We start from the raw sequence: 26,940 nt of genomic DNA, 5'->3' as shown, positions 1-26,940 counted from the left end.
TAGTGGGGGAAATAGGATTGCTATATGGGCTGGCATAGACTTGACGGGCCAAATAGCTTCCTTTTATGACGTAAAGAAATATGGAATAACAAATGTAATTATTTCTTCACTTTGAGGAAGATCTTACCTCCAATATATGGTTTCCAGGCATAATACTTTCCACGAAATGCAACGTTATTAAATTCTGCGCATTGCTTTTCTCTGAAGTCTTGAGACCCTGCTGGACAGTCCTGTAGAAAACAGAGAAAAAAATCAAAAGGAAAGCAATATTAAAAAGTCAAACAATATGGAGAAAAATGAAACTACATTGCAGCAGACTTTTACCATTTGAAATTGTAATCGCCTTCTCTTCATGGAGAATAATTTGAAATACCTTTGCATTTTTGATATTTGCAGTATTGGCACAGTGAAACTTCTGTATTGAACCCGGTGGTTTGGAAATTTTTGTCAGAAAGTTTACTTTCTCTAATTTGGGCTTAATTTATATATTTTTCTTAACCTAAAATAATCTGAAATCGAATGGTACCAGCCGCTTTGAAAGTTCACTTATCACTAGAAGGCATCAGAATCAGTACTTTCCTTTGATTGTTAAATATTGATGCTTTAGTATTATGCCACAGGTGATAAAACAATGCAAAATCTTAACAGACAACCGATGCAGATGATAGCTGTGGTCTCTAGATTCATGGATCAGACAAGAATTAGGTTCATAAGGGTGGATTTTGACCGCGTGACATTGTGGAGTGATAGCACAATCTATGCTGCTCAAGTATTTTTATTTCAGTTCACTTCAATAGAAATGAAAATGGGGAGAGATGTAAAGTTGGCTGCTGACTCACTGTATGACATGGCACTGTCAAAACCTAATGGACGGCTGCTTACTTGTATTAAGCATCTGGGATATGTCAAAAATTTTAACATGCTACAGTTTAAAATCCATGGACTTTGTTATCTTTTAAATTTGCAATAAAATAACATTTCATATTTTAAAAGTGAATGGATATGACATTACAACTGTGCAGAATGGGACATTTATATTCCGTGTCCTCTTCCCTTCTATTTCTTCTTCTTCCACTCTGGATCTGCGAGTTCTGAGGTGACTCGCAACCAATGTAGGACCTGCAGACTTGGCAGGTGGTCCTTGATGGGGCGGGCAGATGGCCTTTCTTTCATTGATTATGCTGTGCATCTTTAGGTGCCCCAACTAACTGGAGGTTCTGAAAGCCATTCTTAATGCTTAATTTTGAGTGGTCATGGGCCAAGGATTACCAGGAGTTGGTGGGTATGTTACAAGTTCTCAAGGAGGCTTTGAGAACATACTTGAATTGTTTTCTCTGTCTACCTGGTAATCTCTAGTTGTGCCAGAATAGTGTCTGCTTCAAGAGTCTGATGTCAAGACGTGTGAATGACATTACCTGCTATTGGAGTTGACCGGGTGCAATTAGGGCCTGAACACTGGGAATGTTGGCCTCGAATAAGATGCTGATGTCAGTTCACTTGTCCTGCCAGTGCATTTGAAAGATTTTGCAAATGTAGCTTTGGTGAGATTGAAGGGAGAGTGACAATAATCACCTGGTGACCGAGATGCCGAACCCAGGATTTCTGAACCATCAGATAGTGGATTATTGGAGATTTTCTGTATATGCAAGACATAGATTGATAGATTTTTCAATATTAAAGGAATGAAGGAATATGGAGTTAGTACAGGAAAATGGTTTTGGATAGCAGAGAAGGTACAAGTGGCCAAATGGCCAACTCCTTCCATTTCTTATGCTCTTAGGTTATGACCCACTCAACTGAGGGACAAGGGAGAGAGCTTATCAAGGATGGAGAGGTAATCAACTCCCGCTGGTAGAAGCCCTGCTTTGGAAAGGCTCCTCAAACCATGACTACCCCTGATGTGAACATCCTTAACATGAGTATTCTTGACTCCAAGGCACATTTTATGGTCAAACTTTGCCACCATCCCAATTGAAAAACAACAAAGCCTCTGGGGAGCAGACTATATTCCTGCTGAAGTTCAGAAGTTTCTGAAACAAATTAACTGCCTCATTTCCCTCATCTTGGAACAGGAGGAAATGTCAGGGATCTTCAGGAATACTGTAATCATGACTTTCTTCAAAAGATACAAATCCAGTTGTGGTAACTGTAGAAAAGTCTTGTCTGCCAGAGGGAAAGGATTCACAAGACTCTTTCACAACTAATTTTTCCAAGTGGCTGAAGAACTGCTCCTCAAATTGCAGTGTGAATTACGTCAATCAAAAGGCACAATGGCAAGATCCTCACCATGTGATTACCCGAAGAAGAATGCAGGGAACAGCATTAACCACCACACGTGGTCTTTTGATTTCATATTTGGCTGCTGTTGGAAATTTATCTGCATTTTACGCCTGCTATACAATGGCAGGCATGCCATGATTCACCACAGACCCAATCCCACAGCAGGCTGGGGTCAAGCAAGGCTTATCATCACTCCACAGCTCTTTTGAATCTTTTTTCCCCCACATTATCGTATCTCATACACAACAGTCTTCCGGATGGAGCTAATCTGGGATGAATGGGAAACTTTTTCAACTCTCAGCTTCACTCGTTGGAGGTCAATCACCCCAGCCCCAAGACCCAGGAGTTCCTCAGAGCCAGTATTCTAGCTCAATCATCCCCAGTTGCTTCTTCAATGACCTTCCTTTCATCATATCAGAAGTGGAGATATTCACTGATGATTTCACAATGTTCAATTCCATTTGCAACTCCTCAGTAAATGAACCAGCCCAAGCGTGCATGCAGCGAGACCTACAAATGTGCAAGGCAAGGCCATATCCAACATAGAGAATCTAACCACCTACCCATGACATACAATGGCATTACCATTGCCAAGTGTCCCACCAGCAATGGTGGTTGCCACTCACCAGAAACTCAGCCAGACTAGCCACATAAATAATTTGGCAACAAGAGCATGTCACAGGCTGGGTATCCTGAAACAAGTGATTCACCTCCTGATACCCCAAGGACTTTCCAGTATATACAACCCTCCAATCAGGAGCACGATAGAATAATCTCCTTTTGCCTGGATGAACTCAGTTGAAATGACTCTCAGGAAGCTTGACACCAACAATTACAATGCAGCTCACTTGACTGGCAACCATCCAACACCCTAAACGTTTATTCCTTCCATCATCGTGGCTGCAGAATGCACTGCCTACAATTTGTGTCCCCAGGGTACAGCCCATGACCTGTATCACCAAGGAGGACAAGGACAACAGGTGCACGGGGAAATATCCGCCTGCAAATCCCCTCCAAGTCACACAATATCCTGATTTGGAAAAATATTACTGGTCCTTCATTGACACTGGGTCTGAATCCTGGAACTCTCTGCGCAACAGCACTGTGAGAGTATTTTCTCGTAAGGACTACAATGGTTTAAGGCAGCAGCTCACCACCGCATTTGTAAGGACCATAAATTCTGGCCCAGATATCGGAATGTCGCTGATTGAGCCCCAAATACATAGACAATCCTTGCACATGTGCATATGCTAAGGTCAAACTGCAAGTTATTGTTGACATGTTCAGTGAAGTTTATGAAAGAATGGGCCTTATCCATAAAACTTTAACCAACCTGCCCCTGATGTATAACACTGCCTCTTGACAATAAAGGTTCCTGGCATACATGCACCATTTTCCACATCAGGGGACTCACTCCTTGGCAGAGATGGGCACTGATGAAGTTCTCTTCTGCCTCCACCATTTGCATGTGTGACATCAGACTGCCAAAAAAGATACCCAACTCCAAGCACTGGCATGGCAAGAGATTACTAAGATGATGTTGAAAATGTTTAAAAATATATAATATCCTCACTAAATCAAGGGAATCCCTGAATTGTGATAAATTAAAATGGAGAGGGAGTATCCCAGGACAGACTGAGAACTTTAAATCTCCCTGACGGGAGCATGCACACTACCCATCCACCTGCTCCAGTCGCAGAGTCTGTAGATCCCATATTGGCCTCATCAGTCACCTCAGAATCCATAGAACTGGAGTGGAAACAAGCTATTCTGATCCTGAGAGGCTGTCTAAGAAGACAGATGCTTTCCAAACAAATCACAGGACATGTTGATGAAATGCTCAGTATCAGGAAAATAGAGGAGAAAAGCCAAGCAAGGTGGGTTTATAGACCTTTTGCCCAAGGGTAATACAGATTGAACAATATGCACCTCAATTATCTACTGCAAATCAGGTAACAGCTGCTATGTTTCACTGTTCTTGTGCAAAACAATCAAGGCATGACAGCATATTGCACAAGATAAACTTAAGGCATTTTGAATCCCATGAGTTAGTATAGATATCCTGATCCATATATAGTAAATGCTCGACCAAACCTATATGAAATCTGCATCAGGTAGTTCAAATAACATGCTCCATTCTCTCCCATGCATCTTTAACTCCCTTTCTTTTTAATCACATTATATATTGCATTTCACTTGCTGACATGATCTCCGTTTTAATCAAAAAGGAGATGGACATCAAAACTTTGACACTAGAATACAAATGGATTTCAATTGCCTTGCCCTTGAGCTTTTATATTTATTTCTTTATTTATGTCTGCTAATTCTGAGCTGTCAGCCTGATAGTTTTCACTCTGTGCTGTATGAACCTGACTCTAAGAAAACAGTCTACGATCTAACCTGTGTCAGTTTTTTGCACTTTTACGTCTCTCACAAATTACTATGCAACCTGTCCTGTTTCAGTGAAAGAAGCTCCAAATTTTCACAATTATTCCCATACCAGACAGCATGCTTGTCAACACATCTTACACCCTCCTCCTAAATAAACAATTGTGAAGTTCAAAACTGTACATTGTATTCCAACTGCAGCCTTGTTTCATTGTTATATTTAAATTTTGAACTTTATATTTTATAATGCTCGCCATAAAATGCATTTCTCATATTTTCTTACGGCAGAGAAGTAGGCCATCCAGCCCATCGAGTTTGTGGGCTCTCAGTTGCATTTCTCCAATTGTGTCTCTATCACCTATTCTCTCTTGCACGCCCATTAACTTTCCCCAATTCTTCTGCTATACACCTGCACAAAGGGTAACTTGTAAATTAACCTAGCAACCTACACATCTTTGGGTTGTGGGAAAAAATTCAGATGCCGGGGTAAACCCACACAGTAACAGGGAAAACATACAAACCCCACACAAACAGCATTCAGAGACAGGACTGAACCGGGATTGTTGAGCTGTGTTGCAGCAGCTCTACCAGGTGCAGCACACTGCCACCCATTTAGTATTTTTAAATAACCTTATCACTTTGGAGTACTGTTTTCAAAGCCTGATGAACCTTATCTTCCATATTTTTCTATCTATGCACAACAAAAATAAATGGCCTTGGAGACAGCCTGAGTCACTGAGGCTTCCTTCCAAGAAGAGAAACAAAGGACTGCAGATGCTGGAATCTAGATGAAAAACATGACGATGCTGGAGGAACTCAGCAGGCCAGGCAGCATCCATGGAGAAAAGCAGGCGGTCAATGTTTTGGGTTGGGACCCTCTTCAGGACTGAGGATAGGAAAAGGGGAAGGCCAATATATAGGAGGGAAAAGCAAAGCAGTGATAGGCGGACAGAAGAGGGGAGGCGGGGTGGGCACAGGGTGGTGATAGGTAGATGCAGGTAAGAGATAGTGATAGGCAGGTGGGGGGGGGAGGAGGGGAGAGCAGATCCACCGGGGGATGGGTCACACGGGGGCTTTTCTCCACGGATGCTGTCTGGCCTGCTGAGTTCCTCCAGCATCATAGTGTTTTTCATCTTCCTTCCAAGAAATTCTCCTCAACTCTGCCCAATTTTCCATCTTTGGTCCACTGCAGTGAGAAATAACTTCCTATGCAATTGGAAAAAATGTTCAAATCCACTTAGGATATCGCAGAAGCTATGCCATTACTTAGGTACGACTTCATTTATTGTATATCCTGACTGGTATTATAGTTTCACCCCAATCATGACATTGCGCATCTAATCTAATGGGGTTTTGAAAATCATTCAGTCTTGGAGTTCTTCCTAAACAGTAAGTGCTGACATACAATCACATCAAGAGTAAATGCAGTATTGGCCCTCATAAGCATGCTCTGTTGATCATATAAGAGCTGTTTAATGTGACAAAAATGAGGTAAACAGAACTCCCTAGGACTAAAGGCAGGGAAGTCTTGCCTAAGGAAATGTCTAATGATGAAGAAAATGTATCTAGTGTAAAAGAGCAAAAGGATCGCCAGAAAAAAAATGACACACACCTACACTTTACATTATATAATGTTCCTGACTTACCAAGAGCAGCACCATAGGATGTTCTAGTAATATATTAAAAATGAAACCTCAGTGCGCAGACACCACACTTTGCTGCAGTTGCAAAAGAATCTTTAAAAAAAAACAAAAAAAGCCAGTTACTTAATGCTGGGTGCTTATGACTTGGAGCCAAAAACGAACAAGCACTTAATAATTTGCAATGTTTCTAATCAAATGACCTAAACTCTGGGTGACCTCAGCCTGATAACTTCAAAAATATGTCTTTATTTCCTTAAATGCGCACAGCTCCATTTTAATAGAATAATATATTGGGTATGACATAGCATAAGATTCCTTAAAATTCATTCAGTCTGACTGGGAGAGCCGATGTAGTAATGTAAAAAAAAGGTACAAATCCATGCATTTCTCTGATCACACTTTAGTTATCACTCTTCCTTGACTGCATCTTAGTTATTACATAAAACGAGTCACACACACTTATTGTTCTAACTTTCCTATGCATGAAGTAGTTACACCTGAACTGGCTGAGATTCAATGCATCAAACAAACACTTCAACAAGTTCCAATCAGAACTTAGCAAAAATCAGGAGTGGCAATCACCCACAACTGAAGTGCATCAAATAGCTCCGAATGCTTTTCAATATTTTTGTGATCGTCATATTACCTTCATCAAGACATCTGCTTTGTTCAGAATATAACATTAGTCTTAGAAGGCAAAACTACCATCATTTTGCTGCAACCAATGAGTTATAGTGGGTGAAAGGGGTCATTAGGACACTATAATGTGTACAAGATATTAACCTCAAGCAGCAAGATCAATGGAATGCAAAAGGACCGGTAGACATGAAACTCCAAGCGAAGACTCAGCAAAAAGGAAGGTTCTGTTTCACTATTTTTCTCCTCTTGTATTCATGCTTCTTATCTTCTGTCTCTCACTTCTTATTACTCTTTAATTTTCATATATTTCCTTTTTCCATTTGCTCTTTCTCACTCAAGCATCTAAAGTTCACTTGTCTAAAAATTTGATCAAATGGTACCACATTATTGTACACTGCCTGACTTTCAATGACGTTACAGAAAAAGGAGACACAGCAAATTACACAAAGTCTTTGATTTTCTTTACATAATCACTATGTGAATGATAAACTACAGCAGAGAGAAACCCAGACATGTGCAGTGACGTGCAATGGTGAGCGATGCGTATCTGGACATTAGTTTCGGCATTTGCAATCATGTGTAGCTCAGCCTTCACAGTTCTAACCTCAGCATTACTTAAAGAGAAGCTGTATGGAGTCCAGCATGGACTGTTTGCTTCAGGGAGGTTCCCTTTAAGTAGCTTACTTATCCAGATCTCTCTTGGGTCTCTCCACAACCCCTCCAAACCCTGTGGTAATCCCTTCCACATACCCCAACTCATGACTCTCTATCCTATCCAATGAATCCCAGCAGCTGACCTTCACCCTTCAACCTCCTGACCTAACCCTCCTTCCTACACCAGGCCCAATTCTTCTCCTATCCCACTGATATCACACCTCTGCCGATCTGCCTGCATGACCCTCCCCTCCCACTCACAGCTCAACAATGCCCCTCTTTCAATCCTGGCCTGATAACTCCACTTCTGATCCCCGATTCTCTCCCATCCCTAGGTTACCCTGCAACCTCTCTTCTCCGCAACTTCTGCATTGGTGAAGCTCCCAAGGAAAAACCTTTCCGAGTGCAAATCTATTCAATGATGCCTGATGACCTGGACCTTGTGTTGCATTGATTTTCCCAGCAAGGGCTCCTGAAATAAAATGTTTGTTGGCCTGCCACACAGGAATAGTTTAATGCACTCAAACAGGTGCCATTCACTTTCTAAGCACCTGTACATTCCTAATTTCTGTCCTTTTCTGTAGAAAAACTGGGACCATTTTGGGCAAACATTATATGATGTTAAATTTGGTGAAAGGATCTAAGTGAAAGGTGTCTAATTTCAGAATTATTTGAGCTCCAATACACAATATTAATAGATGAGCTACAGTTTTTCCAGCAGATAATAAATAATGTGCAAGGAAGATTCACAACAGCTACTTCAGTCAGAAAATAATTTTCCTTATTATAATTTAAAAGAACTGTGAAAGTACAACTCTAATTGGAAGGAAGCCATTTTTTAAAATTAGAGGCCCAACCAGTTCACCCGCACCAACACCCTCAACTCTTTTTTACATCGAACAACTCCTCTAGCAACTGCAGTCACATTTCCAGAATCACAGGGTATGACTGTGGGAACTCACATGGGCTCAAGATTTATGGAATAGGTGGGACAGTCTTGTTTCAGTCCTACTCTAGCCCCACTTCCTCAACACTTTTTCTAGTAAATCAACAATGGTATTGATGCTTCCTGCACTCATGCAGAACTGTGTAAATTTCATTACTTTTTAAAATTATTTTTAAGTTCCACTGTCAAGTTCTGTCCTTTTCTCACTTTCATGTGGTCCATCAATGACTCTTCCCTTCCCCTTCTGGATCTCCCTGTATTTATCTTAAGGGATAATCCAGCAACAAGCGTCCATTAAAAGTCAACAGACTGCCACAGCTACCTCAATTAAACATCATCTTCCCAGTCCAGATGAAGAGTAGACCTGAAATGTTGACTGTCCATTTCTTTCCATAGACGCTAACTGACCCGCTGAGTTCCTCCAGCGCTTTGTGTGTTGCTCCAGATTCCAGCATCTGCAGTCTCATGTCTCTCTAAACATCCTCTGAGTCTGCCTCGTGTAAAATCGCCATTCCATTCTCCCAGTTCTTCCCTGTCATATTTGTTCTGATGATGAGACTTTCCACACAGGGGCCCTGAGATAGCTTCATTGTTCCTGAATCACAGCTTGCTTATTCCCCTGGTTGACAGAACCCACGATGGCATTTCATCCATTTTCTGCACCTCTTATTTCCTCCTAGAATAAGAATATACTTCCTTTGGTCCTCATGTAGATTCCTAGAGGTGTACAGCACAGAAACAGGCCCTGTTGGCCCACCTCATCTAAGCCAACTCTGATGCCTATCTCCGCTGATCACATTTACCTGCATTAGGCTATAGCTCTCTAAGCCTTTCCTATCCAAGTACCTGTCCAAATGCCCACCCTAACCTTCCACCCCATCCACTTCTGCATCTAACTCCCTGGTGAGGCCGTATTTGGGAGTATTGTGTTCCATTTTGGTTGCCCTGCTATAGGAAAGATGTTATTAAACTGGATTTATGAGGATGTTGCCAGGACTTGAGGGACTGAGTTGTAGGGAGAGATTGGACAGGCTAGGACTTCTTGGAGTATAGGAGACTGAAAGGTGATCTTACAGAGGTGTATAAAATCATGAGCAGTATAGATAGGGTGAATGCACTCAGTCTTTTTCCCAGGGTTGGGGAATCAAGAACTAGAGCACAGGTTTAAGGTGAGAGGGGAAAGATTTAATAAGAACTTTAAAGAGGGACAACTTTTTTTTTGTACACAGAGGGTGGTATTTATGTGGAATGAGTTGCCAGAGGAAGTGGTTGAGGCAGGTACAATAACAACTTTTAAAAGACAGTCGGATGGGTACATGGATTGGAAAGGTTTAGAACGTTATGGGCCAATGCGGGCAACTGGGACCAGCTTGGATGGGGCATCGTGGTCGGCATGGACCAGTTGGGCCAAAGGGCCTGTTTTGTGCTACGCAACCCTATAACTCTCTGTCATCCTTTGCAATTTCTGCCAGATTTAATGAGATTTCACCACAAGTCACATCTTTCCTTCGCTTTATGACTCCCTAGTTCACTCTTATGTCATCACCAACCATCCGCCTTCATGTGGCACTTTCCCATGCAAGTATAGGAGATGCCACGCCTGTTCTTTTACCTCTTCCCTTCTCACCATTCAGGGAGTGATGCCGTATTTCCAGGAGAAGCAGCAGTTCACTTGCACTTCTTCCAATCTAGTGCATTGCATTGGGTGCTCACAATGTGGTCTTTTCTTGCCTTGGAAGCACAAAGGTTCGGTCTGCAGGGGCGATGCAGAGCTTCCTGTTACCTACCATTTTAATTCTTAATCCCACATGGAACTTGAAAGCCCTGATGTCCAGAACAACTTCTTCCCCACTGCTATCAGACTTTTCAACCAATCACCTCTTTCACACCACCTTCCCAGTGGTGCTGCCACATTCCCATACTCTTTACTCTAGCTCTCACAGTTATTCCATTATTGTCACTTTAGCATTTCTTTTTGCACTACTTCAGACTGCATTACAATCTGTGCATCATTCTGCTGTATTGCACTTGTCACTGCATATATTGCTGTATTTATTATCATCACATGTACTGTTTACTCAGTGAGCTTCATGTGAACAAGGAATTTAATTGCACCCTGGTGTACGTGACAATAAACTGCCATTCTGACCCATCTGTCTGTCGTCTCCTCATTACAGTGAGGCCCAATGTAAGCTTGAGGACCAGCACCTCATCTTCTGTCTGGACACATTGCAGCCTTCTGGACTCGATATCAAATTCTACAACTTCATGTAACTTGCTTTCAGTGTCTGTATCAGAACTGGTCATTTTCGCTTCAAGTTGTTCATTTATAGTTCCAGTTCAGTTTTTCTCTCTGTTAGTCTGATCCAATGAGCATAATCTACAGCCCTACGTTCACAACCTTTTCCCCTCTTTCACAGTGCCATCAATAAAGTAAACATGTATTCTATCTCATCACTCAAGTCATTCGAAAAATGGTAAATCCTCACAGCCCCCCACACAGATCTTGCAAGACAGCATCAATAATGCTCAGAAAATTTGAGAACCTGTCCATTGCATCTACTCTCTGTGTCCTGCTGCTCCATCAATAATTTACCTTCAATTTCACAAGTTCAATCTCTTCTACTTTTGGATTAATAAAGGAATAGAATAATCTTTTGGATAATTCAATAAAAGAAACTTTAGTTGACTGAAAAACAATCCAGGAAATCGAAATGGCTTAACTTGGTACATGGATTAGTAAAAACAGGACAGGAATTAAAAAAAATATTTTACTTAGTACAGAAGGCTAAGGCAAAGAACATTGAAAAGTCACGCTGTAGGACATGAATTATCCCATTGTGCCAATAAGGAGAAAAGTCTGATGACAAAGGTAAAATTTAATTTCTATGTACACTTCCAAGTCCTTCTCCAGAGTAATCATTTCATTTATGAGTTTTGTCTAGCTCCTTTGGCAATCTAATAACTTTTAGTAACTTCTATATTAATTTGTTGAAGAAAATAGCTTGTCAAAGCTATTCCTTAGAAGGACATACAAAATGAATAGTATGATAATTCCTGATCAAGATTTCTGACATCCTTTTTGCTCTGCCAGTTTTTATGGTTTATAGTCCATAAAATACTATGAGCAAATAGACTTCCAACATAAATGTATTCCCAGATATCGCTACAGGACAGAATTCAGACAGGTTGAATTCACATCAGGTGCAGGATTTGGGCTCCATATCATCCATCATTTGTGCCCTGTAGATGCTATATTGAGACCAAAATTAAATCTGTTGCTTGTGCACTCACTCACACTACAAATCTGGCAGGGTGCCACCTTACTAATTATTCTATGAACAGCTAATGGGTCCTGGATGTGTGCAGAAGAGGAAGATCACAATGTAATGCCAATTTTACATTAGTACTGCCAACCTAGTTTTGCATGTCCCAGTTAACACACACTCAAACTTACATGGCTGAACATACATGAAGCAGCAAGCACCCCTACTGGCTAAAGAAATTGCCAACACATGGACGAGTTGGTAGCTGATTTCTTCTGGCAGTTAATATAATTTCATAATTGAAGAAAGCACTAATTACAGAAGTTCCCAGGAGGTGGTGTAACAAATGCTGAAGCACTTTTTTCTGACTTCTGTGCTTTCCAATTGCTCTCAGAAATAGGTGCATATATCAGGCACTTCACTTGGTTTGGGCCATGACTGGGGGAATGAGCAAAGGTCATACAGAACAAGACAAACTGCTCAAAACAGGGAGAATGAGAAGTGTGAGAAAGACTCTCAGCAAGCTATATCAGCTCGATGTGTACAGGGAGCAATTCTCCCACTTGAATCTCAGCAAAAAGCAACGTGTGCCTCATCAACATTTAAGTAAGTATGCACTCAGTGAGTCTGCAAACCATTGCTACCACAGGAGAAACAAAGGACTGCAGATGCTGGAATCTAGATGAAAAACACGATGATGCTGGAGGAACTCAGCAGGCCACCTCTTGTACCCGTACGGAACTCGACAGTTTCATAACTCTTGCCACTAATTTTCACCCAGCTCTCCAATTCACTTGGACTATCTCTGACACCTCTCTCTCCTTCCTCGATCTTTCTGTCTCCATCTCAGGAGATTCCTTATCCACTGACATCTTCTACAAACCCACTGATGCTCACAGCTACATACCACGGTTGCTACCACAACTTCACCTTTACATCGCAGTAAAGGCAATATTGCCGTTATGGTGAGGGTTACCAGAGAAAAGAACTTGTGTGCAACTTGCACTTTTCAGAATGGCTACATCTTATGGTTTGTTGCCCACTGCCGCATAAGTGAGATTACTGAGACTCACTGTTCAAAGAGAGCTCACCTACATTTCATTCTTTCTTGCTGGAGCTCAGGCAGACAAATGAGTTATCAGGGTTCCCCCAAGTTGCAGCACGTCACTGACTGTATACACAATGCTTTGCATTGTTAACATTGCCATTAGGACTGAAAGGAATTCTACTACTAGGCCAATTCCTGGGTTGAGAAGTTGTCACCAGCGGCTGAAGAATTTGGATCTGTCATCCGTGGAGTTTAGAACAATGACGGTGATCTTATTGAAATATAAAAGATCCAAAGGGGGCTTGATGAGATAGACATTGAGATGTTTCCAGTAGTGGGAGGATCTTGAACACTGCGAAATGATTACAGGATAAGAGGGAGGTCATTTAACACTGAGGTGCGAAGGAACAACTTCTTGCAGAGGTTGGTGAACCTCTGGAATTCTCTACCTGGAGTTTGTGGAGACTACATCACTGGAGACGTTTAAAGAGGAGGTAGATACATTTTTGAAAGATCACAGAATTGATGGTTACAGGGAATTGGCACAAAAGAGGAGTTGAGGCCTAGGGCAGATCAGCCACGATCACATGAAATGGCTGGTCAGGCTTGAGGGGCCGAGTGGTCTATCCCCACTCAATTTACTTGTGTTCACTCCCTTAACATCCAGCTGGAGTATGAACATTCACTGTGCACCACACAGGTGATATCGGGCTCATCATGGCTTCATTCTGTGGCTGTCTGCACCTACATTAGTTGCAGGAAACCAAAGAGAGCCATCTGCAACTAATCAATAGGGGCTATCCACTTAGCAGCATCACTGCACAAAGCACATATATGTGTACAGACTGCACAAAAAGAGAGCCATGCCAGCACAAGGGAAATGATAGAGCAGACCACTGGCATGCTGAAGCAATGACTCTGCTATCCAAACCAACTGTTGGAGAAGACTGGTGTGAAGATTTGTGGTGGGCTGCTGTGCTACAAACCTCATCATCACTCAGGCATCAGGCTAGCAACGGAGGATCAGGAACATGAGGAGGAGAAAGAGGAAAGCAAACAGCAACCTGGATTGCCCTTCTCCCTACATACTGTTATTGAAGAACTATTGCAAATGGAAGACACAGACTGCAGATGTTGGAATCTGGAGCAACAAACAAGGTGTTGGAGGAACTCAGTGGGTCAGGCAGCATCTGTGGAGGGAAATGATCAGTCGATGTTTTGGGTCGAGACCCTTCATCTGTACTGAAAGAGTATATATTGTATACCGGCTATCTCCCCTTTGCTCCTTCAGTCCGGATGAAGGGTCTTGACCTGAAATGTCAACTGTTCATTTCCCTCCACAGATGCTGCCTGACCCACTGAGTTCCTCCAGCATCTTATTTGTATCTCAAGTGGGATCCCAGCTCTCTGTTCACCAAGAGTTGCACACTCCTGATGTTTCCTGTGATATTGAATATCTGCTCAGCCACAATACAAACAGAAACCACCACAAAAGAAAGATCCAAAGCAAATTTATGTATGGATCCCACACTACCGCACATAAACTTTCAGTGCCTTGGAAGACAAAGTCGAACAGCTCTAAGCCTGAGCTGCAGACTGCAACATCTTGGTTTCCTACGATAGTTTGCTGGCAGGCTGGAGGAAGAGTACTGTGGTGGGGTGTCGGAGGTTTGCACTCCGTGACACCACAGCTGTTAAGCACAAGTGGTGCTCAGCAGCTCTAACAATTTGTTGGAAGACAGATTGCCAGATTGTGGTGGCATCCTGCATGCTCCCCTGGACACAACTTTTTCCAGTTATGACGGCAGCAGTCTGAGGTTACACGACGGCCAGCTGATCTTGTATGGTTTCACTGTGAGCTTGTACTGCAACACTCAGACCACCGGTGGAAGTTATTTCTGCCAAAATGGGGGCCAAAACATCAGTCATCAAGCATCACATGACAGTGGATGCACAAGTTAATTGTTGGAATTGCCCAACATTTCCAGGCTGGATAGGACAGATTCCCAGCATGACACAATGCTCTGCGCCAAGTTGAAGCTAAGCTCCTTCATGCTTCTTGACAGTGCACATAGGTTTCCCACAACAGCAAGCACTTTATTGTGTATACTCCTCAGCCATCTTTAGCAGGCTGTTCCAACAATCCACTGAAGCAGAATTCAAGTGTCACTCCTACATTCTGGTGAATGAGCACCTGCGACACCTCAGCCTCCTGCCCTGCTACTGCCACTTATACCTGGCAGACCCTGCCTCAATTATGCCAAGTGTCAGAACCCGTGGCTGTAAATGTGTAAACAAGTGATGGTGTGCCTTGCTTCCCTCCTCTCAGTCCTCCACTGCATGGCAAAGTTCTATTCTGTGGGTACCTGAAAGAAGACAGGTAAAGGGTAAGGCTGTGCTGAGAAAAACAAGAGGTGCATGATTACACCATCTGCAGAGTGTAAATCAAAAAAAGAGTGCAGGATGGAGTAAGTAGGACATGAGGAGGAGGATTAGGCATGAGGATATTGTTATGTTCAATTGATTCAACCTTGGACTAGCCACTGCCTCAATATTATCAGTGACCAAATCAACAGAGGTGGGTGGTTTATGAGAGACAGGACATGGTGAATTGATGAGTGCCTGAGACCAGTGTTGCAGTAGACGTGTTTGATGGCATCTTCATTGATGCTGTCTAATTGCAAAACATCATTGAATTTATATCTGTTTTGCATGCAGGTCCTTAGGACCTGACACTTGGCACCGACTTCCACAACTATTTGCTCACACTGCCTTTTAACAGTGTGTCTGGAGGGCCTCCTGATACAGGACAATGTTCCTTTCCTCCACCAGGATGTTCAGTGCAGTGCAGTATCTAAAATGGGGATCGAAACCTTGGTCATCAAACATCACATCGTGCTGGATCCACAAGTTAATTGATGGAGTTGCTCTCCACCTTCAAGCTGCATTGATGTTGTACCATTCACCAATGTTTCTACGTCAAAGCAACTTCCCGCAAGATTTCCAGCAATTCTCCGGCCACCGGGCTCACCTTCTTTAAAAGGAGCAGGCTGGCTTTCAGTAGTTTAGGCTACTCTTCATGGGACTAGGAAGTTACAGTTTTGAGCCACTGCTGATGAATCCACACAATGAACAGGGAGGTAACCCTTAGCCATATTCAGTATTCATTCTAATTAGAAGCTGACATCTTACCTGTATTTTAATAGCTATACATCGTAGTCTCTAGCCCTGAATCTAGTATGTGCCTCTTTTCAATCTATTTGAAGCAAAGACTACACTAAATAAGCATCAATTGTAAGTGGGAGGAGCACATGAACTACAAGATCCTCCACACCATTGAGAAAAATGTGCAAACTGCTGGAAGAATGGAGAAGGGGAGATGAAAAACCTCTCAACTTCTTCCAGAAACATAGCTTACAACAAGCATACAGGCACAAAGTGGGAACAAACATGTGCTACAAAGGAGTGAAGTTGGGTTTGAAGGTAATAGAAGCACTTCTGATTGTGGCCTTGAGTCAGGATCATGGAGAGGAGTGTACGCCGTCACAAAGGGAAGGGCTGAGGTGCTTGGAAGGATTAGAGCCTACGGTTAGGAGTTGTGATCAAGTAGGTGGCTAAGGAAAGAAAGTGGATGAAATCAGTGTCTCCATCAGGAATTGCAGAAAATTGTAGGGTCTGCAGAGCTTTGGGGTAATCAGTGGTTTGGATGAACAGAACGACCTTGGAAAGGGGGAGAGGAGTGAGGGGATCAAAGGGTTGGAAGAACTTGAGAGGGCTTAGGGGTTTGGATACGGGTGTGTTAGGAAGATGGGGGATTGGGAAGACAAGAGAAGCTTTAGGGAATTGGGGAATTGGAAGATTAGGGCTTGGGCCTTTGGAGGCAAGTGGTTTGGGATCAAGAGTATTGTCAGCGGGTCAGATGGGGAATGGGTGCCCTAAAGATCAGAAGTAAATTTGGGACTTTCTTTTTGTGTAGGCTCCCAATTGAGAACTAGACCACCAACACATCTTGAGAGCTTCCAACAATAGTTGCCCCAGGACAAGTTTCCCCGCAATATAATTATCCCATGTGCAACTGATATGGAAATCACATCATCACAAAAAGGTGACTTGTGCCTGCAAGTGCTTGGTCAATTTTCCAGAGTGACAAAATAATTACCGTAAAATGATCATTATTCTATTTCATTCTGGGAAAAATAATGCTGAATTTCGGGAATTTGTTCTTGTCATTATGTTATTGGTTCTCATGATACTGAAGTCACAGAGGGAATGTGCGCCCTGGTCCCAGAACCACATAACAGCCTGCATCATTCACTCCGTCAGTGAAGTATTGGTGCAATACCATCTGGACAACAGGAACTCGTACGTCAGGCTGCTGTTCATCAATTGCAGCTCAGTGTTCAACACAATCATCCCATCCAAACTCATCAGCAAACTTCAAGACCTGGGCCTCTGTACCTCCCTCTGCAACTGGATACTTGACTTTCTCATCGACAGACCTCAATCCACGAGGATTGGTAACATCTCCTCCTTGCTGACCATCAACACAGGTGCACCTCAAGGCTGTGTGCTTAGTCCCCTGCTCTGCTGCCTATATAAACATGACTGTGTGGCTAAGCACAGATCCAATGCCAACTTCAAATTCGCCACCGACACTACTGTTGGACGAATCACAAGTGGCGATGAGTCAGCTTACTAGAGTGAGATAGGAAACCAGGTTGGGTGGTGCCGCAACAACAACCTCTTGCTCAACGTCAGTAAAACTAGAGCTGATTGTTGACTTCAGGAAGGGGAAGGAGGGTGAACATGTGCCAGTCTACATTTGGGGATCCGGGGTGGAGAGAGTCAGCTGCTTTAAGTTCCTGGGTGTTAACATATCGGATGAACTGTCCTGGGCCCAGCACACAGATGCAATCACAAGGAAAGCGCGCCAGCATCTTTACTTTCTTAAGAGGTTAAGAAGGTTCAGCTCGTCACCGAACACTCCAACAGATGCACTGTTGAAAGTATCCTGACTGGTTGCATCATGGTCTGGTACGGCAATTCAAATGCATAGAAACGCAATAAGCTACAGAGAGTAGTCGACTCTGTCCAATACATCACGGGCACGTCCCTCCCCACCATCGGTAGTATCTACAGGAGGTGCTGCCTCAAGAAGGCAACATCCATCATCAAAGATCCCCCCCATCCAGGCAACGCCATCTTGTCGCAGCTACCATTGGACAGGAGGTACAGAAGCCTAAAGTCCCACACCACGAGGTTCAAGAACAGCTACTTCCTTTCAACCAGGCACAGTAGTGTAGCAGTTAGCATAACGCTATTACAGCACCAGCGACCCGGGTTCAATTCCGGCCGCTGACTGTAAGGAGTTTGTACGTTCTCCCCGTGTCTGTGTGGGCTTCCTCTGGGTGCTCCGGTTTCCTCCCACATTCCAAAGATGTACAGGTTAGGAAGTTGTGGATATGCTACGTTGGCGCTGGAAGCGTGGCAACACTTGCGGGCTGCCCCCAGAGAACTCTACACAAAAGATGTATTTCACTGTGTGTTTCGATGTACATGTGACTAATAAAGATATCTTATCTTGAAGCAACCAGCAAAACCCTGATCACTACAGTTAAACAACACTTTGATCACTTTGCACTAAAATGGACATTTTTTGTTCTAATTGCATTCTTTCTTGAAACACTTTATGTTTAATTTATGTTTAGTTCATGTTTTTCTTGTGAGCGCTGCTTATTTGATGCTATGTGCCTGTGATGCTGCTGCAAGTAAGTTTTTCATTGCACCTGTGCATACGTGTACTTGACAATAAACTCTACTTTGACATTAATACATTCGATTTGCAAATAGCAGTTGAGTGGCAAGTGGGCGTGCATGATAAAACAGGAACACAAATGAGGAGGCTTCAAGGTAAGTTGGAAGTACAACCTGCTGCCAAAGTATCTGATCAAGGGCACAAAGGCTGTTGAGCCCAGGATTCTTTTCTCACTAGAACTACTTGCAAATACACTTTGGTTGTCAACATCAACACTTCATGCAATAAGTTGAGATGGAAGGTGGGAGAATCATGCACTTCCAAACTTCCAAGCACGGGAGGCTGGCAAGACTGGGATACAAATAAGCCTGTAAGTAATGAAGGGGTGAGAATGAAAATGGAAGTGAAAGATGGCAAGGCTGGGTACAGGGAAGAAGACAGAGAGAGAGTGCCCTGATATAGGCCTGAAGAGAGAAGCTGGAGCTACAGGCCTATATAGAGCATACTGAAAATTAAGTGAAACAGGTAAGAAATCTGAGGGTAAAGAGAAGAAAATGACCAGTTAAAAATGGAATCCACAGATTAAGAGTAAGTGCTAAACTACTTTAAAGATATGTGCAGATGTAGAAGATCTATAGAAGAGAGGACCAGTTTGGAATGAGTAGAGAAAGAAATGATTCAGGGATCCACAGTAGAAGCAGACAGGTAGCTAAGAATCAAATCATCTGAAAAAGACAAACATTTCAGGATCTGGGTTTATATAATCGCCTCTAAAGTCCTAATTAGTGTAACAATGTATTCACAATAAATTATAAAGAAGACCTTCAAATAACTTACAAAATTATTTACTTACATCAATATTACATGATCGAAAGCGCTTCCTCTCTCCAAGACAGTATCGCCCACCAACAGTTGGTCTAGATAGAGAGATTTCTATTAATATATTGTAAAGAATTCAGATATGGTCTAATTCTGTAAATGCTGTTCAACATTTCTGGTCGTATTTTTAGAGATATTATGAACTAAGCCTCTGCAGCCTGACTTGCAACCTAATTTTGCCTCCACTCTTTCATTGGTCCTTGGAAGCCACACAGACAAATCCGGCATTGTTATTTTTCTGCTATAATTATTCTGTTGGTTTTCGGTGACCGATTCTCAAATGCGATTGTGGTGTTTAACTGTTTTGTTTCTGTAAATCACGTGATCCATTTTTCTTATCAGTTATAACTAGTAGTGCATTATGTAAGCATTTTCTGCATATTTCTGTTCAACATCAAGAGTGTTGCTTTCTGAACATTCAGCAACATCATGTTATCTTTATGATGAGGGTTTTACCATTTGCTATGCAAAAATACACAATGGAAATATTAATAGAAAGAACTTCACTGGGTACAAAGACTGGTCTACAGCACTGAACTTGGGAAATCAAGACCAATACAGAATGAAATGGGGATATAACCTTAAAGAAAAGTAGTTGCAACTACAACACTATCAAATAAATTTGAGTCCTGATGCAGGGTTTCGAGTCAAAACTGACAATTCCTTTCCTCTCACAGATGCTGATCCACCTGCTGAGCTCCTTCAGCAGATTGTTTGCTGCTCGAAATGAATTGTTAATTTAGTTTTGAACAAAGTGGCTTGGAAAACTGATGGTGTAGCACTTTGATTGAAGTGAAATGTGATGACTGTTTCCAGTTATTCTGTATCACTCTAGAAATGTAACTGGGTACTTCCCCATATATGTTACACTGGCACATCTGATGCAACTTCAGCATCAAGCAGGCATCAAGTGACACCATTCCCTGTCCTACACTGTCTATGGTGTGTTGCCATGGAAATCAGGCTACGTGCATTCATTGTGGGCCATTCTCAGGCAGCACCGTGATGCAGCTGGCAGAGCTAAAACCAGAAAATGCTGGAAACACTCAGCAGGTCACACAGCATTTATGGAAAAAGAAAAAAGTTAATGCTTCAGGTCTGAGACCCTTCACCATCTTTCTCCTTCCAAAGATTCTGCCTGCCATGCTAGGTGTTTCCAGCATTTTCTGTTTTTATTACAGGGTTCCAGCATCTGCAGTTCTAATGGTTTTCAACTAGTATAGCTGCTGCCTCACAGCTCCAGTGACCAGTTTAACCCTGACCTCTGGTGTTGTCTGAGAGGACTTTGCACATTCTCCCTCTGGGTTTTCTCCAGGTGCTCTCACTTCCTCCAACATCCAAAGATTCACAGGTTGGTAGGTTAATTGGCCACTGTAAATTGTCGCCAGTTTGTAGGTCAGTGGTAGAATTGGGAGGGGGGGGGGGGGATGGGAATGTGGGAGAATAAAGGGATTTGTGTAAATGGGTGATGGGCATGGACTCAGTGGACAGAGACACCCATTTCCATGCTTTCTCTGCTATGACTAACTTGGTTTGGGATCCCTTCAATTAAGTCCCATGGTTACTTTCTATGGTTTGGGAGATCAGTTCCCCTGCAATTCCAATATTCCCACCATCATTCTCAAACTGATACCTGCACCCCCAATGACCCCCAACCCTCTTGATGCCCTGATTCATTGAGGCTCCAACATTATGATTCCCCAAGGCACAATATCTGATCTCCCAACGCCCTCAAACCTCTCACTGCTGTGACCCCACGCCACCATGGCTACAAAGGATCTCCAACCTCTTGTCCCTGACCCAGATAGTGCATCAAAGTGCAACATTATTGCAGTAATACTATTTAACTTTGCAACACTACGCCCAGGAGTAAAATAATTGTGGGTATGCCTTCAATGACCACATAGCACATTTATTATGGCATATTAAAATGTTCACTTTTGGCGATTAAATCACATACATCACAGTTCACTGGTGGGTAAATACTGAAGAACAGTTAAAGACAAACCAGTAAAATTCTGACAAAATAAATGGAGTAATGGAAATAAACAGAGCAATGGATACCATTGAGTAAATAAATTCCTACTGTATGGTGCATCAGTCAATTAATTATATTAATATTTAAATGGAGAAGCTGACCCACCAACTTAATAATTTTATAGATCAACGAATCAACAAGTTAATCATAGAGTTACAGATCCATACCACAAGAAAACTGGCCAATTATGTCCATATCAACAATCAAGTATCCACATATGCATTCGGTTTTCCTTTTTACTACTTGATGTGCTCATGTATGGAATGATCTGTCTGGATGGCACACAAACAAAAGCTTTTCACTGTATCTCAGTACATGTGACAATAATAAATTAATTTGAATTCCAATTCCCATTTACCAGCACTCAGTCCATAGCCTTCTAAGTCTTGGCAATTCAACTGCTGGTCAAGATATTCCCTAAATGTTACCTGCTTCCACTCAGGCAATGTGTTCCAGATTCCAATCATCCTCTGGCTGAAAAAAAACTCTTCCTCAGATCCCTTTAAACTTTTCACCCCTTACCCTAAACCTATGTTTTAGACGCCTCTGTCATGATGAATGGTTTCATACTCTCTGCCCTACCCATGAGCCTCATAATTTTTGTACACCTCTATCAGGTCCCTTCTCAGCATCCTCTGCTCCAAGGAAAACAAATCCAGCATATCTTGTCTCTCCTCATAACTTAAACGTTCCATCCCAGGCAACGTTCTGGTGAATCTTCTCTGCACTCTCTCCAGCGCAATCATGTCCTTCCTATAGCATGATGACCAGAACTGCGCAGAGTACTCCAGCTGTGACCAAACCAAAGTCAGACGATAACCTCCCTGCTCTTATATTGTAAGCCACAACTAATGATGGCAAGTATCGCATATGCATTCTTCACAATCTATGCTGCATCTTCAGGAATCCTTTTCCTCAATACTCCCAGGGCGCTACCATTCATTGCATATGCCCTAGCCTTATTAGTTCTCACTAAGTGAATCAACTCATGCTTGCTTCCTCTTCTACTTCGTGAGTAAAGCCACTTGACATTATGATAGGCAATACTGTGGCTTTTAAAATTTCTGGTGCAATTGCTAAAGATATTATCAAAAATCTTGGTTATCAGATATTTGCAAGGCTTTTAATAATATTATTTTTTACTAGAGATGGTGCTTTTTCATTTTAATTCCTAAATCATTGCTTTAAAGTTGAATTACTTGGCTGTTCAGCCACCCAAGCATCCTCAAAAAACATTTCCTTGCATAGAAAATGACTAACAGATGGCCAGCAGAAAACCACTGTTATTGTTTAAGGAACAACTGGATGCTGGATAGAAAGGTGGCTAAGTTGTTATTTTGGAAGTATGAAACCAGACCATTTGAACAACTTTTTCTGTTTTAATCTATTCAGCCATTGGACTTTTTTTTTTATACACATTTTACAAACATGCATAAAATCCCATTAGTAGTCAATAATCACATTTTGGAAAGGAAAGGATTAACCATTATATATGATCAATATCCACAGGCACATTTACATTCATGGAGTTTATTGGATGTGCTTACAAATTTACAAAAATACAAATGCACCGAAATACATCTGGATATCTGATGGTCACATTGCGGAACATAAATCACACATAAAATAATTAACTGGCAAACTCAATGAGCATTGCCGCCAATCTCCAGGCACTTGTTAAAAATCAAGGCTTTGTTGTTAACCTACCTCGGACTATCACACTGTCTGCTAGAATATGAAACTCCACCTCCACAGGTCCTGCTGCACTCTCCCCATGCTGACCAGGGTCCCCAGGCTCCATCCACTCCTTCTGGTCGAGTGCCGAACGGGACACAATCTCGTTTATAGCACCACTGGAGCAGAAACTTACATTTAAACTTTAGACATAAAAATCAGGCTATTGCAGTTTTATTAACTCAACTGAACCAATGTTATAACAGATGGTTGACAGGCTAAAAATGAGCCAAAGCAGCACAAAAAAGTATTAAAACAGCATTGCCAGCTTATGTCACAATATATTTTGTGTGAATATAATACTTTTCATGGTCATTGATATCCCATAATATCTCACGGCCAATTATGCCAAATCTAAAGTACAGCAACTACTGTGATGTATCTTGACATATTGCACTTTCCATGTAAATTGCTTTCTTCCAGATAAGCTCCTTCTCTGGAGAATGAGCTAGCTGATTTATCTTTTCAGTCTTTTACTGATCACCAGCTGCAAATTACATTTTATATTGATAGAATGGATTTCCTTGAAAAAAAATAGAGGGATTATTGAAATGGGAAGACAGTAGAGAAAATTTTACGTGAAGTGGTGATGTACAAGGTAAACAAAAATTGCAAGCATAAACATGGACTGGGAATATGTACTGAGTGAAAAGACCCTGAAGGACATGAATTAATGGAGACAGCTTGTGGTTCAAATAAACAATTCCCCAGTGTAGATGGATAAAATCATAAACAAAGGCATCAGGAAATTAGCTTTAAAAATATTGCTCACAGTGTAAGAGACTAAAATAATGATAAATTTGCGCAAGCCATTTCTTAGGATACACGTGAAATATGATGGAAATCTACAGCAACAAGAAGAGGTTTGAGATGTTATTTCCAATAGGGCAGAAAAGGCTGACCTCTACACCATTTAAAATATTTTCTTTCAATACTATAACTTTGACAGCTTTCAACCTTTATCATATTCCCTTAAGATATTTCCATCCCACATGATATTCAGTTCAAAACAAATTTTCCCTTTGAGCATTTTATTGAAAATCTGAACTATGCTCAAGCAATTAATAATGTGGTACATGTATGTAATTAAAATAAATTAATAAAGTGAACTTAAAAACTCAGTGCATAATGTTGCTTTATGCAACCTTACACCATATTCTTCTCAGAGCAGATCATAACTACAATCATTTCCTTTTAGAGTCCTGTAATTGAACTGGGACCACAATGTCCAGAGTAACCATCATTGGGCACTACTGGATCAACCTCAATTGTCTAGTGCTGAGCTTGATTACGAGTACATCCAAAAGGATCCCCCTACCAACAAGCTTGATGACATATCCCATATCCTACTTTCCTCAAAGGCCTGGGCATCAAACCCTACAACCCCTACCTCCTGAGAAACTGGTCCATGACCCTCACCCCCTATCATTCTCCTTGCCTCCCCACCCATCTCTCAGCCCTGCGCCAAAAACCCTGAAGGAGGCCTCACTCTCCATCCCCTTCTCCATTTACCTCATATCTTGTGGGTACACCCACACCACAAAGACTGCAGCGGTTCAAGGCAGATCACCACCACCTTCAAGGGCAGTTGGACATAGGGAATTAAACGCTGGCTCAGCCTGCAAAGCCCACATCCATAGAATGAATTAAAAAATCCTTGAAATCCTTGGCTGGGTCTTCAATGTGATCACTCTCCTCCCACCACCCAGCTTAACCCAGTGCTCCTTGATACCTCTCTGCCTTTCCACTTATCCCCACTACAACAAAGCACATCAGTCTTTGACCCCTCCTACCTCAGATCCCACCACACCACCCTTCACATCACAACAATGGCCTGACCTCACTATTGGCCATTCTAGTCACTCAAACTCAGCCTTGGAACATACTAGCAGTTGGTAAATGTTCAATTAAGAAAACATACTATGTCCTTTCATTTGAGGTCTGCAGCAAGGACGGGGGGGGGGGGGGGGGGGGGGTTGGTGGCAGAGGGTGGAAAAGTGACAGTTGTTGGCACCCTGCCCTAAGGTTAATCCATGAAACACCTCCAGATTACTAGAATTTTGATCACTATTTTGATTAGATTTTAAAATGTCAAATTAGTTCCAAATAAAAATAAACTAATAGCGATAGTACTCACCCCTTTTTCAATAGTATTGGATTGGCATACTGTTCCCTCAGCAGCAGGAATGCTGTTTGTAATACAACGATTGCTTTTACTAAGACACCACAACTCACTGCATACCTCCTATAAACAAAATATTAATAAGAAAGTATCAAGAACCAAAAATGCCTTTCTAAGCTAAGGAAAAGTATTAGTGTGTTCTGTGGACATTGAATACATTTATGTAACACTTCTGCTGTTAGTGACATGCAAACATTTTACCAAATGAATCCCAAATAGATTGCAAGGAGAACATTTCATAAATTTATTTAAAAATCATGAACAACATGTACTTGTTGAGCAAACATTTTATTTAGCAGTTTGGATTGTTTGAAATACAGAGAGGGAAGATGGGAGTTGTATTCTAATTGTCAGAGTTTAGCACAAATCTGTTTTGTGATTCTTCAGCCTTCACTTTGGTGACGATACCAAAGTGGCTATGTACTTATGGCTGTAAGACAAACAAAAGTGACATTATGCACTGGTTTTAAAGAAGTTTCAAAACTGAAGGTTGTTATTTTAAAATAAAGGATTTCTTTAATTAAAAGCAGAATACCTATTATTAATAGAACTTTTTTTGTCTTTGGTTTGATTCTTGTGCAGAGTCCTTCTTAAGATCAAGTCTTGGACAGACATTTCATGGATTGGAAGTAATCTTCTCTAATGTGCTGTGCTCTGTACAATTACCTATCAATGATCTGTGATTCTCATTGATACTTCAAAGTCAGCCCCTTAATACATTGCAAAGTAGCAAGAAGTTCTAAACTGTTTCCAAGGTTCCAGAGTATAATGTCAAATGTAGATCAGCTGCCTTTAGTTCAACTCTCACCTCCAGTGCTTTTGCACCATTAGCTTCCACTGGAGTGCAGATACACTCTTCCCACACATCTCATTTCAGACAGGGATCTTTCTTTACATAGTATGCTTGTAGTAATTAAAATTCCGTTTACTTGCAGCTACTGGTATATAATAAGTCATATATTTTATTGAGTGGAGGATGGATTCTTCCTCATGGATGTTGATTTTAAAAAAGAAATTAGTTTAGGTAACCTCAGTGTGATTCCCACTGAATTTAAATTATAAAGAGGGCAGCGTCCTCATATTAGACATTTGCCAACACAAAAGAAAATGTATAAACAGATCATGGCAGACAGTGATGACACAACTGAAAGACTGCATATATGAAAGTCTGAACACAGAGAAAAGCAGGAAATTCTTTTCTACAGCTTTGTCTGCTACAGGGGATCAGAACAGTTTTCTATTCTCAAAGAAGGAGCAAGACTCTCTACCCCATATTTACACTGGCGTGATTTGACTCCATATTGGAAACGGCACTGCTCATCGGCATCATAGACCTGTCCTGGGGCCAAAGTAGGGTAGAAGAACTCCTGTTTTGGGGGCGCATTGATGAGACATCGACCATGTCCTGAACTGACCAAAACAAGAATATTTTATTATAAAAGATAAACAGATGTATTAACTTTTAAAATGAAATGTAGTCAAACAAAA

At 41.7% G+C, this 26,940-nt stretch overlaps 1 protein-coding gene across 1 annotated transcript in view; it reads right to left on the bottom strand.

Annotated features, from left to right (window-relative positions):
- adamts10 (ADAM metallopeptidase with thrombospondin type 1 motif, 10) overlaps positions 1-26,940 on the bottom strand; it is a 131,124-nt gene that overhangs the window by 34,636 nt on the left and 69,548 nt on the right. The window contains exons 10-14 of the mRNA XM_052038309.1: positions 26,721-26,862; positions 25,408-25,515; positions 23,244-23,389; positions 19,473-19,536; positions 128-230 (exon numbers count right to left, since the gene is read on the bottom strand). Of these exons, the coding sequence (XP_051894269.1) occupies positions 128-230; positions 19,473-19,536; positions 23,244-23,389; positions 25,408-25,515; positions 26,721-26,862 (563 nt within the window). The remainder of the gene's footprint in view (positions 1-127; positions 231-19,472; positions 19,537-23,243; positions 23,390-25,407; positions 25,516-26,720; positions 26,863-26,940) is intronic.

This window comes from Pristis pectinata, chromosome 24 (genome assembly GCF_009764475.1).
Source record: "Pristis pectinata isolate sPriPec2 chromosome 24, sPriPec2.1.pri, whole genome shotgun sequence".
Taxonomy (NCBI): Eukaryota; Metazoa; Chordata; class Chondrichthyes; order Rhinopristiformes; family Pristidae; genus Pristis; species Pristis pectinata.
The sequence above is the reverse complement of the archived record's forward strand: the minus strand, read 5'-3'. Positions and strand labels throughout refer to the sequence as shown.